General features: G+C 42.8%; 2 protein-coding genes across 2 annotated transcripts; one reads left to right on the forward strand and one right to left on the reverse strand.

Moving 5' to 3' along the window:
* Nucleotides 1-27: 27 nt before the first annotated feature.
* Nucleotides 28-2088, forward strand: TXNDC17 (thioredoxin domain containing 17). Its single transcript, XM_062615620.1, has 4 exons — nucleotides 28-226; nucleotides 755-836; nucleotides 1088-1163; nucleotides 1793-2088. Exons 1-4 carry the CDS (start codon nucleotides 85-87, stop codon nucleotides 1859-1861), a joined length of 369 nt encoding a protein of 122 aa, XP_062471604.1. The 5' UTR covers nucleotides 28-84; the 3' UTR covers nucleotides 1862-2088.
* A 167-nt stretch (nucleotides 2089-2255) lies between these two features.
* MED31 (mediator complex subunit 31) lies at nucleotides 2256-5603 on the reverse strand. The gene is made up of 4 exons (XM_062615619.1): nucleotides 5516-5603; nucleotides 4767-4844; nucleotides 4059-4155; nucleotides 2256-3346 (listed from the first exon to the last, which is right to left on the reverse strand). The coding sequence occupies exons 1-4, from the start codon at nucleotides 5523-5525 to the stop codon at nucleotides 3154-3156; spliced, it is 378 nt and encodes a 125-aa protein (XP_062471603.1). The 5' UTR covers nucleotides 5526-5603; the 3' UTR covers nucleotides 2256-3153.
* Nucleotides 5604-13631: the final 8028 nt, after the last annotated feature.

Consider the following 13631-nt stretch of genomic DNA (forward strand, 5'->3'; position numbering starts at 1 on the left):
GCGAGGCGGAGCCCGGGCCCCGCCCCACCACCGCCCGGGGCGAGGCGGAGCCCGCGCCCCGCCCCGCCGCGTCCCTCGGGCACCATGGGCTGGGAGGAGAAGCAGGTCCGCGGGTACCCCGAGTTCGTGCAGACGGCGCAGCGCTACCACGGCCGGCCCATCTTCGCGCTCTTCTGCGGCGACAAGGATGCCGAGGGCAAGAGCTGGTGCCCGGACTGCGTGACGGGTGAGGCCTGCGCGACGTCACCCTCCCGGTTCTGGGGAAGCGCCCTTCGCCCTCGTGAGGCCCCGACAGCAGCCAAGCCACCGCTGTGGCGGCCTCGCGCTCTTCGCCGCGGGGACCGTGCCGTCTGTGCCCTAGCCCCGCGCAGCGCCCGGCGCGAAACGGCCTCAGCCACCCGGCCTCCGTTACCGGGGATCGGAGCGGCCTGGGCCGAGTTCCGGTTTGAAGCCCTCGCCGCAGTTGCCGCGGCCGGGAGTCCCACCGAGGTGTGAGGCTAGCTAAAGGTAATGGGTGCAGCCTGCGCTGCCCTTGCTGGCCGCGTTGCACTGAATGGTAAGTGATGTAACATGCTGTAAAGACAAGTCCCTTCAAGGTTGAACTGAGTTCTGCACAGCTCACGGATAACCAGAGGAAACAAAACACAGATCTTTGTGTGTTTGTTAGCATGCTTGCTGATCAGGGCAGATCTGTGCCATTCTGTAGCATGATGAAAGTATCAATATATTGAGTTCTTAAAATTTTATTTTCCAGCTGAACCAGTTGTGAGGAAAGAACTTCATAACATGCCTGATGAGTCTGTATTCATCTACTGCCTAGTAGGAGACAGAGCCTAGTAAGTAACTTTTAAAACCAACAACCAGTACAATTTTGCTGTTTCTGGGCTAGAGGTTAACTAACCTGTTGGAACAAGTCACTGAACTGTGCTCTTCCGCAAGGAATGAAGCACTGGTTTTGAGTTCACATCCCTAATGTGATGTATCTGCATGTTTGCTCTGAGAAGGGGGGTGAGGTAGTTATGAGTCATCCTTTTGAAGGAATTTTAACTGCACCTCTACAAGCTGTTAACCCTTTCTTCCTGAACAGCTGGAAAGACCCCAACAATGAATTCAGGAAGAATCTGAAATTAACAGGAGTGCCTACACTACTTAAATATGGAACAGTAAGTGATATACTGTATGTTCTGGATCTACAGGCATTCAAATGGGAATCTGGCAGGAACTTACGACTGTAAATGAATTAGTAACGTATGTTGTCTGATACCTCTCTTCTTTAAAAAGAGCAGACAACTAGGAACAATTCTGCTCCCCCCCTTGCACATTTTCTGCCTCACATAGTTCCTCAAGAGAAAGCCACTGTGCTTTCAGCATAACGTTTTCTATAATAAACAAAAATGCAATAGGTAAATTTAACATGCAGTGGTTGAGAGGTAGAGAAAATTGTTAGCAATATACTGTTAGTTTCCTGACTTGCAGCTCCTCAAATTTAAAACAAATCCAAATGCTAAATTACAGGAGTGAAGCTATCTGCAGTATACTCTTGATTCAAATGGAGTGCAGCTCAAGTTTTAACTTGTCCATCTATTTAAATTAACAATTACTTTCTCAGAAATGCCTCTTCCAAGGCCGCAAAACCCTCAGGCATTTTCCAGTTATTCCTACCTTGCTTGTTCCACCTCACCCTCCCCAGAAAAACAATTGCTGGAGTATGGCTAATGTTAGTAAGTACAAATAGCTGTAGTCTAGAACGCGGTTTTGAATTCCCCCTAAAGCATCTTAACTTTTATTTCAGCCTCAGAAGCTGGTTGAAGAAGAATGTTTTAAAGCAGAGCTTGTGCGTATGTTGTTTACTGAAGACTAAGTCCTCCAGTAGTCAATCATTTCTGAAGACATTCATCTCAAGTTGTTTGTGGCGTCCTTTCAAGGAATCCTTAACCTTTCTTAAAACTTTTATGGTTAATTACTTCTGACTAGTCAAGATAAATATAATTAAATTCTAGGTCCCAACCTTCCACTGAAATCTTGCAAAAAAAAAAAACCCTGTATCTTTCTTTTCATGTTAAAATAAACTTGAGTTTGAGAACAGTCTCCTTTCAAAGGAGCTGTGCTCATGTTAAAAATGGAGAGTGCAGCCTACAGTTATTGAAGAGAAAGGCTTAACTGCTATTATACCTTTAACAGTAAGGGGTAGGGGGTTGGAAAAACAAAAAAAATCCTTATTCTTCGTAAATCTGAATTCACATAGCTGCTGAAGCTACTGAATGTCAAAATGTTTACTGGTTTATTTGTTCAGTCTTAAGTATGATAAGCTGAAGGCCAACAAGTCTTGGTGTCACTTATGAAATATAAACCCCTGGAAACTGCTAATATCTGTGTTCTTACAATACAAACTACACAGGAATAAATGACAAATGCTTCTCAAATCCTGCTAGAGCATGTACACCTTTGTATAACACAAATTGGTTTTACTACACATCCTGTAGAGAAACCAGGAGCAGCCACTACTTCACTGGCAGAAAGCCAAGATTAAAGTAAGCTGACTGTAATGGAATAGACACAGCTACAGCCTATTTCCTTCTGAGTATCTGCAAAGTTTATTATTACTTATCTCTGCTCCACTCCTGCAGTCCTCTTGTCACACTTTGTTTTCTATATGACCCCCAGCAACAAGGATTACCAGGTAAACCAAAATAACAAGTAATAGCTCAGGTTGGTTTCAAGGCAAAAATCCACAATTTTGATTTTGTAGAACACCATTACTTGAACTTTGCTCATCCTGCAGTTACAGAAAGTAGTACACGGCGGAGTTCTTAGTCACACTTAAAATACATCATTATTCTCTAGGGAAAATGCCTAAGAACAGACTTCTGAGCTACACTTTTAGTTATTTAAATGTCAGTAGTGTCAGATTTCTTTTTCAAAATCAAAAGGAATCGATAATTGCAGTAATGCTCTTACAAAATTGTCCATGCTCCAAAATAAACTGCAGAGGTTTTATCAGTCCTGGATTTTTAAACAAGATGAAATGTTTAAAAAGTCAATAAATAAAACAATGAAATGTACACCCCCGAGAGCCAAACTACACAAGGGCTCCTTCCTCTCCTAAGCACTCAAGTTGACAAAGTCACCTCATCAACATGCTCCCACATGGTCTCATTTTACAGAGGTGTTGTTCTGTTGCTGCTGCTCTGCAAGTGCTTGCTGGAGGCGCATTCTTTTCCTGGAATAGTGCTGCCAGTGAAGAATCTGCTGCTCATCAATGAACTTGGCACACTGAGCATTCACCAGTTCTTTGCGGAAATGTTCGTACTGGAGCAGCTCTAACATATGCAAACACTGAGGATACCTGCATTAAAAATAGAGGCCCTTTAATACAGTTTTTTGCGAGATGCATTAAAACTGGAGTCTCCAGAAATTCTGCAGTTCTTTATTTCAGTTCTGTTATGTATGTGATGAACACCAAAGACTGTACATATTCCACTGTTACACGTTGTAACTCAGTAGTTTCAGTATTAGGCTAGGAAACAAGAAGTCCACCAACAGCTTATAAATGTATATACATACTTGCTCAGAGTAGCTTTTCTAATGGCTAGATTTCACTAAAGCAAATATGTAACAACTACAATATCCATTTCCAGAACTCAAAGAACACGACCAAGAGGGAGTTTGCATACTCACAAAAATGCAAGACATCGTTTGTTTCATGTAAGCATCAACAATGCAGAATTACTCTCAACATGTATTTACTGGGCCTAACTGAAGTAGTTCTTTACCATAACGGTCAATAGTTTTATGTTCAACAAATGCCAAAGTGCAGATGAAGGCTGCAAAGGGAAGATTCCATGCACAACCCCTGAAAGACAAGTTTTCTATTCGTTTCTATTGCTACATCTGCACTGTTGGAAAACAGGAAAATTTATGATGCATATAAACACAGCGGGGAAGACAAAGGTAAGGTTACAGGTGGAAATCAATTACTGACATGCTGCTGTACAGTACATAACAGAAAGTAAACAAAATCATTAAAATGCAGAAACCAAAGTGACTTTAACACTTACTTCAGGTATTTTGCATATTCAGGTTCTTTCCAATAAAGTAAATATTTAAGATAATTTACAAAAGCTTTGTCTTTGAAATAGCCTCTTTGTGCAAGAACTGAAATGACAAATAAAGAACTGTTGGTTACAGATGCATTAAAAAAAAATCTGTCAGCCTTGAAGAATAAGTATTCACAAAACTACAGAGAGGCACAATGGTCAGAACTTCATGATTACAAGCAAATTTTGATAATTAAAAATTAGGAAAGAAACAGAAAAAATATATTTGTATGTCAACCCTGACAGTATGTATCTTTTATAAAACACCAAGGAAGAAACCAGCTTTTTGAAACAGAAAATTTTGACTTGGCATAAAAACTGGAAGGGCATTATGTATTGTGTCTGAAATTCTGTTTTCAGATCAGGAACACTGTTAACTTGACATTACTTTTTAACTACACACCTCAACTTTTTTTTTTGATCCCCCAGGTAGATGCATTATTTTTTATTTCGAGTAATGAAACATTTTACATTTTTTAAAACTCACCTGTTAGAAATACAAATTAAATTACTGACAGACCACCTTTACGCTGTGAAAGACCCACTCCTTTTTCTTTGTTTAGCCCTCTCCCTCCTGTTTAACATTCCCAGTAATAATAAACAACATTAAAACTATACTCATTCCTCAGGTTACTATACTCATTCCAATAGTTACTGTCCAGTACTCACAGTTGAGGTAATTTGGATTCGCCAGACACTGAACAAACTCTAACTCCAGCTGGAACCGAAGTCGATTCCCCGTGTCATCTGATAAAAAGCAGTAAGAATTTCACCCACACCACAGATTTGAAATAAACTTTCTCGGTTTGAGCCACACAAAACCAGAAAACGTGTTTAAACACGAGAAGCAGCAGTAACTCTCCATAATAATACAGATTAATTTAGCAAAGCCTTCATTACATCAATCGGCGTTTGGCCTGCATTAGGAGATGCTGAGGCTGGTTTGTTTTTACAGCCAAGTGCGTGCACAGAACGAAGGAATGCCCACGGACACTTGGCTTATAGTGAAGCAAAAGGTAACAGCAGGAAGCCTGGAGGCCTCTTGCTCTCAGATCCGCAGCTGAATCCTCACATGAGCACCTATCAACAACGGGGTCGAGGTACCCGCGGAAGCGGTGCCCGAGCTCCGGGAAGGCTTCAGGCTCACGGCCACCACTGCGCCCTCTCCGGTCACGGACGGCGGCAGCGGAGCCAGAGGGGCCGCGCCCGGCCGAAACAGAGCAGGACGGGACGGGGCGCGCCCCAAGCCCCCTTCTCCGGAGAAGCGGGCTCGGGCTCGGGCTCGGGCTCGGGCTCGGGCTCGGGCTCGGGCTCGGGCTCGGGCTCGGGCTCGGGCTCGGGCTCAGACCCTGCCCCGTGCCTGCCAGCCCCGGCTCCCGTGCGGCCCCGCCGGACCGAGCTCCCCCAGCGCTCCTCACCTGCGTCCATGGCACCCGCCGGCCTGCGCCACCCGCCAGGAACAAGATGGCGGCGGGCGGAAGCCGCGTGAGAGCAGCGCTGAGGTACGCCGGGAAGGAGGCGGTGGTAGCCCGGCGGCGGCACGGCGCGCGGCCGGTGGCGGTGGAGGAGTCGCCGTCGAAGTGCGAACACCGTGTTTTTAACGAGCAGAGGTCAGTTTTACAGCGAGCTCTGCGCTCTGAAAACCTTGCAAGAAAACCAGAGGGATCTCTGACCGCTTCACCGAGCACCTTTATGTAGCGGCATCCAAACAACTGGAGCTATCACTGTCTGGAGAAAAAAGGTCACATATGCAATGCTAGTTTGAATGGGGTCCAGTGCAGGCATAACATCCTATGGCTACACTTGATAGGCTTGTTTCCTAACCAGAGACTATTCGTCCTCACAGTAATGTGGCTGGAAAGGTGAGCCTTGGGTCAGTGTTCGCCGGGTGTCCCTGCCCAGCGGCGTGGCCGATCCTCCGGGAGGATGAGCAAGGGGTGTTTCAGGAGCACGTTTCCTGGGTTCTGCGCTGCCGCAGAGCAGCAGCAGCAGGATTCTGGAGGGGACTGCAGGTTAGACGTAACTGATCTCCCGAAGCGACGGACTTGCCATAGGATGGGCGCGCAAGTCCTTTCCAAGTGGGGAATCGGTTTGGACTGAGGCATTGCAGTCGGGTGGAGGAAAAGCCTTAAGGACTACTGAAACGTAAGCAGTCTGGTGCTTCCGTTACAGAAAAAAGTGCCCTGCACTTAAAAATCAAGCAGAAATTGTTATTTACTATTCCATTATTTTGATCTCTTTATGTCCTATGTTAAGAGGTTATTGCTTTTCTAACTGTACAAAATATTTCAAGTGAGAATTCAGTATAAGTCTTTCTAAAAATCGCTGCTAGAGCTAGGATGTGCCAACAGAAATGAAGATAATCCAAGTAAATCCATGAACACCAGGATTTAACAAAATCTGGTTTTGTGCACCTTCTTTCTGTGGAGGCTTTATAATGTCTGAAACTGAAGCTGAGCTCACGTAGGAGCCCCTTCTCCGTGGAGCTGCTGGAGTGTTTGTCTCTGGGCAGCTGTTACCTATAGAGCAGTCTGCTTAAACACACAGCCTGTGTTCAAGGCCAGAATTACTCATTGTACTTACCCGGCACTGGTGTTGCTGTTCTGGGAGGCAGTGACATGGCTTGAAGTGCCCATTTTTGCCATGGATACTTGCATTCGTGTTATCATTGCTGCCATTAGAGAGTCATTAATCCTCCAGGTTTCTCAGGAAGCCCTCATGTTCCAGATCTGAGCTGTTCATGTTCAAACGTCACAGATTTAATAATGTAACATATGAATAAACAACCTTTGGAAGAAAACGTTGGAGAAGTGATTCTTTTCTGTCATATAAGGGAGCTTTTACCATACAGTTCCAACTCCATTGAAAGGGAGCTTTGGAGTAATGGGGGTTTTGTTTGTTTTTCCAGGATAGATAAATTCTGGAGCCGGGAAGGAAAGCAGACGATTTGTGTTTGTGTTTGCCAGATGTTCATTTTAACTTTGTACTGGGCAAACCATTGTTGAGCCTTTCCAGAGCAGAAAGAAAGGGAAAAGGAGGGATTCAGCCCTGAAACACTAGACTCTCTTTGATTTTTTTTTGTCTCTGCATATCGAGCAGAGGTTTGAGCCTGGACTTTCCCTTGATTTTCACGGTGACTTCACAGTGAGAGAAGGAGATCCCCTTCAGGCTCTCACTTAATTCATCATTCATTGAAACAAGAAAGAGCTTTGCCAGATTGAGACCCGTTTGCAAGGCACAAACACTCTGCGAGCATGGGGCAGAGCTGCTCAGCAGCACCAGCGCCCTGGAGAGGAGCCCTGCTCCTGAGGCGCTGCATTGGTTCCAGAAGTCGCTGCGGTGCCCGGTGTCACACTGAATTGTCAGAGCACAGCTGAGGCAAAGGCCCCGGCAGGCCAAGCTGGCTGAGCTTCACTGCGATGGGCGCTCGTGCAGCAGCACGCTGGATACAGGCTTACTGGAAACATGACTTCTTGTTTAATTATTCGCTATTTTCACTTGCAGAACCATTTTCAGCCTCTGAGTTGGCAACTTTCTAGAACACTGTCTTTTCCTATGCAGTATGATTTTTTTTTCCCTTCCCTCTGGGAATTGGGTTACAAAAACCATCTAAAAAGATTTATGCATAGTTTTTCTTAATAAAATATGGTTGCTTTTTTAAGACAAGGTTTTAGTGGTTGTGGAATACTACCATTACTATATCAAAACATACCAAGTCACTCCCCAGTAAACACAGTCTTTGGGCTAAAAGCAGAGATCAAACACATCCCATGTGTCTGCATTGCTATTCTGAAATATGACTTCTCTCCCAAGACTGACTTCAGAAGAGAGAATCCTAAAAAAGGATTGGTCACAGGAATAAATTACCATGTATGTTTGCCAGAGTTAAGTCAAACATCTCAATTCTTGGCCATCAAATCTAGGAACAAAAGTGAAAGTCAGAATTGTAGTATAATAACTGAGAACATTCTCTAGGAAAACTTGGCATTATTTTCTGCTTTTAAATACCAGTTGAGTCAAACTTTCACACCACTTCTGGGGTATGAAGGCACTAAGACTCTATTAGATACAGGAGAAAATAAAGTCTTGTCTGATATGTTGTTGGATCTTGAAAGTGAATACTGAGGAAGTGAGATGGTACAGAGGGTTTATCTACAGCACCACAGTGTAGTGCGTTTGCAGTAGAAAGAAAAGAAGATCCAACAAGGCTTCACGATTGAAAACCAATCAAGTTTTTTATACCTAATAAGTATTTTATACTTAATCCTTGGAACTCCTTTTATTCATGCATTCAGCCATCTGCTTTACAATAGAGTGCAAACTAGTATTGACATGGATAATGACATCTTAAAGGATTTTACCCATAGAATGGAAGACAAAATTCTGCAGACTGGAGAGTATCCTGCTTCAAATATGGTTAAATAACAGAGAACAGAGTACGCATTATGTTATATTTATAACAAGCCAGTACAAAGTCTGCAATTTTTTTACTCCAATGTTGTAATTGTAATTCAATAGAAACAAGATCATAGTTATCAGTGACTGAAACAATTGTCAGAACATATTTAATGAAAGGCTTAAGCATTCACAGAGTTCTATTTTTTGAGGTCAAGAAACTGGCAGGTAATGTGCATTTCAAAGCCAGCCTATGACAGTCATGGTAGAGCAATCTCCATCTGAAGACTGTTAAACACCATTCAGCAGAGCTGTAAATTTGGTGAAATGGTGTAAAAAGACTTAACAGATTGTAGCTTACTGCAGGCACTGGAACATGTATGTGTGTGACTAAGGTACTCCTCTAGCTTTAAACAAGCATTAGCAAAGATAAATTCAGGATTAAATGTCAAGTGTCAGAAAGCAATTTATGGTTTTCTTTAATAAGTTCTTTAAAAATGTATCAGTCTTCCATTCTTAGGGCATCTAGAAGGCAGATGAATTTGAAGCCAGACATTTGCTAGGAGCAATATACACAGAATTTGAGAACAGCAGTCCACAAGGAACATCCTCACAAAGGTATCGCTTGCTATTTAAAGCCCCTTTTAAGGTACTCTAATCAAAGAATTCTGCAGTGAGCCAGGATATATGGGCCTCATCTGAAGGAACTCTATCTTGTTGGATGCCAAACAGGCCAGAAACAAATGCATTTCCCAGCAGTGAAGGAATGTAAAACTTCTCACGTCAAAGATGCATAGACAAACTTGCAGAACAATAAACTAATTATTGTAAACTAGATAACATTCAAATATATGAATAATTTCAGTTATTTTCCATTATATTTTGGATTACCATTGCAGTTATTAAATTTTCCAATAATGATGCAGTTTGATGTACTTTCTATGCCATTTCATTTTTAGGATCTTCTACTGTGGCACTGAGTGGAAGGATGCAGGGAAAACACCAGGAAGAATGATGTATAAAACTAAGGAAATCATTGGCATCAATTTAGAATTAATGAAAAACGTATCCACTTTATAATATGCTTTGACAATAGCAAATGCATAGCTTTGACATAGTGTTCAGCAAGTAAGAGATAAGTAATTTGGTGCTGCAACCAATAGGTAGGCTCACATAGACCTCAGGTGAGGGCATTTTTCTTAAGACTCACAAGAACTGATCAGCATCTCTGCCAACTGGCATGGCAACATATTCCTTATGGAATTGGGAGAGGGTTCTTATTTAGAAAAAAATAGGGAAGTTTCCTGGCACTACAGCTGAGAACAGAAGCTTGGGAATGTGATCATTTTGTCCAATACAGCCTAAAAGCTCAAGAGCCAGGTGAGTCACACACAGAGGTACTACGGGTGAATGTAAATTTTGGATATTTAGGTTTGGTTTGTTTGGATTTGCCTGCACCAGACGAGCAGCTTGTAACTGGCACAAATGTTAATCCTGCACATGAACAACAGAAATACAGAACCGAGTAGTGGGCTATTGCACAGAGCTGCTTTGACAGCTCAGGCACCGAGTTCTTCTGTAGGGAATAAGGTGAAAGCCTCAGACTTTTCCAGAAGGTTCAAAAGATGGGGCTGGCATTGTGGTCTAGAGAAAGCAAGCTGGTGGCAGACAAGCAAGAGCATTCAACTTGCTCATCCCTAAAATGCTGAATGGGCCAAACTGCAGCAACTTGAGTCACAAGCTCAGATCCAAAGGAGCTTTAGACTTACCTGGGGCCCTGGCAGATCAGAGCTCTCAAAACCAAGTAATACTGATCATGTGGAGTGCCAGACTGTCCTGGGTTCAGCAGTAGCAGTCATTTTTCTCCTTCTTAGTAGCTGGTGCTGTGCTGTGTTTTCAACTTCAGTCTGAGAACAACGCTGATAACACCGATGGTTTTAGTTGCTCCTCAGTAATGTTTACTCTGACCAAGGACTTTTCAGTCTCATGCTCTGCCAGTGAAGAGGCGCATGGGAAGCTGGGAGGAAGCAGAGGCAGGACACCTGACCAAACTACCCAAAGAGGTATTTCATACCGCAGCACGTCATGCCCAGGGTAGAAAAACTTGGGGGAACCACCCAGAAGGCCCAGATCGCTGTTTGGGTTGGCCTGGGTATGAGTCTGCAGGTGGTGAGCAGTTGTATTCTCTCCCCTTCTTAATCCCCTTATCATTATTATTATTGGTGGTAGCAGTAGTGATTTGTGTTATACCTTAGTTACTGGACTGTTCTTTTCTCAACCCGTTGGAGTTATGTTCTTTCCATTCTCCTCCCCATCCCTTGGGGAGCAGGAGGAGAAAGAAGGTGGGGAGTGAGCGAGCAGCTGCATGGTTCTGAGTTACTGGCTGGACTTAAACCATGATATGTTTGGCTTGTAGGTGCTACTTTAAAGCTAGTGGTAACAGAGCATGACAATACGTACTGATGTACAATACTGATTCAGACTCAAGACACTTTCCCCACGTATAAGCGGGATGAGCAGCTGAAGTTTGTATAAACCTGCCAGTTCTTGTCAGCTAAGGATCACAGCTATGAAATGCCACGAATTAAAGTTCTGATAATAAATAAGTAATGTTACTTAAATCATTGGGCAAAATAGAAACCCCACACAATTTATTTGCCATCTCAACTGCCTGTCTTAAAAGAATCAGGGAAAAAAATTAAAAAATCACATTCTCCTATTCTTGCACAGGAACATTGTAACTATCCTGGAAATAGCATTGCAGTTACTGTTATAGATAAAGAGCTGGAAATGCATGGTCTCCAATAATGAAAATATGATTAGTGAGATTCCTTCCTGCTGGCAAGCACTCACCCACAGCCTCACCCATCCATGATGAAAATAACTTTAATTCTTGGTCATTGCAAAGGGGGTGCACAAATAGTTAGTTTCATGGATGGCTACATCAATATTTGGCAAGAATACAAACCCTCTCTTGAGCTGCATGCTAGCCAACCTGTCAGTGCTTATAGTCAAGATTATACAGTCTTTAGGCAAACAAAAGTGCTGAATTCCTTAGGGAGCAAATCTAAATATACCCTGGAGTATATTTAGATGGGAGGCAAGGCCCATAACCTTTGAAAGCCAGGCCTACAGTAGAGTACGTTTGAATTACATCTAGCCAGTAACTTAAGTAGCAGTAATTAACCTGGAGCTTACAAAGAGCCACGCAAAGGTAGGACGCACATCTTGTCATGGTACTTGCATTACTTTTTTCTGTATCGCAGTTAAAATTTTAATTAAAATACTTGGAGATTAACTTCCATAAAACCACAGTTTCTCTGTGGCAGTTTCTTCAAGCTCTCTTGGATCCTTGCTCATATCTTACAATTGATACTATCTGTTTTGTTAGCTGTTCTCCTAGCTCAGTGAAAACCACCTTTTGGGTTTTCAATCTATTCCTTTTCCTAGAGCACCCAATAACCACCCCCAAAGCAACACAACCAAAAAAATGCAAGGATTTTTTTTTAATGTACAGTTGTGCATAGAACACAACTGAGAAAAATGTGAAACTAGAACCCTCACTCTAATTATAATTGCTGAGGTGCCTGATCTTGCATTCCTTCAGTTTAACCACTGCAAAAAGAAAAGGAGAAAAATAGTCTCAGAATCTGATCCCCATGAGCGTATTAAGAGCAATATAATACTTTGCATTTCCTTAACTGGGCTTTGGGTCAGTCCTCACCCCAACTGTAAGATTTGCGTCAGAAATTCAAGAGGGAAAAGCTGAACATTTTACTGCAAGCTGAGCATCCTGCGGTGATCATCTCATACACTTTTTCTTCACCAGGAGCTTTCCAAACAGAAAGATATGCATATGCTAGCTAAACAGTATCTCCAGTGGTTTCAGTGCTGTTTCAGATATGAAGATTGGTGGTGTTGGAAAGAAAATCCAGCTCAATAAGTCCCAACAGACAGAATTTTATTCAATCAGTTTCATCCTTTTTCACCAGAAGGTAATTTCAAGTAAGAAAGGGAAAAGGGGTACAAGTTGAATAAATACCCAGCTGGGGTTCAGAGTCACCTTTTTCAATCCATGCAGCAGATTCGTCATTCAGCTGAATCCATTCAGTGCTGCTCTTTTAAGTCTCTAAGCAGGTGAAAAATTACCATGGTCTTACTGGGAGATGCTATGTTGATGCAGTGTGAGCATTAAACAGTACAGAATAAGACCACATGGCTAGGAACAGCATTCAGGGATACCCTTTTCTTTTGCCATCACCTTTGTTCCTCACACAGAAAGACTCGGTACTTTGGAAAAGAGAGAGACTGCTACTGAGATGACTAAAAAGAGATGACTGCTACTGCTGAACCCAGGACAAAGATGAAAAAATTGCTGCCAAGCTTTGTCTTAAATCACAGCATACTCACAGCAGCTGCTTTGCCGCTTTCTTGCATGGTATCTTAGCTGTTCAGCAACAATTTCACCTGTTTTCTTTGATCTACAGTTATCTCAAGTGCCACCAAACAGTCTGACTGAATCTTTAATAGCTCCTGTGCAGGACAGTTTAGTAAAGAGAGGATGTTATTCACATATAGTTTTTTTCAGTCAGAGAACAGGCATCTCCTGTATCAGGAATATTAAGAAGTGACAGGGAAGGAGAAGAACATGGGTCCTGCCTACACTTTGAACAGCTCTATTCCTGGAATCCAGTATTCCCACTTCTGGAACAAGAGTCAAAACAGTCCTTATTCCTAAAATTGCTTGCCACCACCTTCTAAGTGCAAGAATTGCAGTAGTATTAGCACAGCTGTCCAGACATCATGTACATCTTTGGTTAATCTCTTAGTTAAGACATTTCCAGCGACTATCATTACAGGCTTTTTCTAATGGAACTTTACTGCAATAGCTCCAGTACTCTCACTGATAGAGGTTTTAATAGTAGACAGTCTTTACAGAGTGACCCTGCTACACAGGCATTATAAATGCTTTACAAAGTGTATGAACAGTGGAGTTCTCATCTGCATAACACTGGTAATTATAGGCATTCGTACCTTCCTGTATTTATTAGGGTCTTACTCTGAGCTTTTGACTCTTGCTGCTATGGGGCATCAAGCCACAGCAGAAAAAAACCCCAACAAACAAACCACTTACCCTTC

This window comes from Pezoporus occidentalis, unplaced genomic scaffold (assembly GCF_034315485.1).
Source record: "Pezoporus occidentalis ecotype Australia unplaced genomic scaffold, CSIRO_AGI_Poc_V1 ctg183, whole genome shotgun sequence".
Taxonomy (NCBI): Eukaryota; Metazoa; Chordata; class Aves; order Psittaciformes; family Psittacidae; genus Pezoporus; species Pezoporus occidentalis.

Bases quoted from the DNA above. Each gene is read 5' to 3' on its own strand.
- TXNDC17 (XM_062615620.1), top strand. From the start codon at position 85: ATGGGCTGGGAGGAGAAGCAGGTCCGCGGGTACCCCGAGTTCGTGCAG. The intron at 837-1,087 runs GTAAGTAACTTT...CTTCCTGAACAG, and splicing joins CTAGTAGGAGACAGAGCCTA to CTGGAAAGACCCCAACAATG. The intron at 1,164-1,792 runs GTAAGTGATATA...CTTTTATTTCAG, and splicing joins CACTACTTAAATATGGAACA to CCTCAGAAGCTGGTTGAAGA.
- MED31 (XM_062615619.1), bottom strand. The intron at 4,156-4,766 runs GTGAGTACTGGA...TTGTCATTTCAG, and splicing joins GAATCCAAATTACCTCAACT to TTCTTGCACAAAGAGGCTAT. The intron at 3,347-4,058 runs GTAAGTGTTAAA...TTTTTAATGCAG, and splicing joins GAATATGCAAAATACCTGAA to GTATCCTCAGTGTTTGCATA.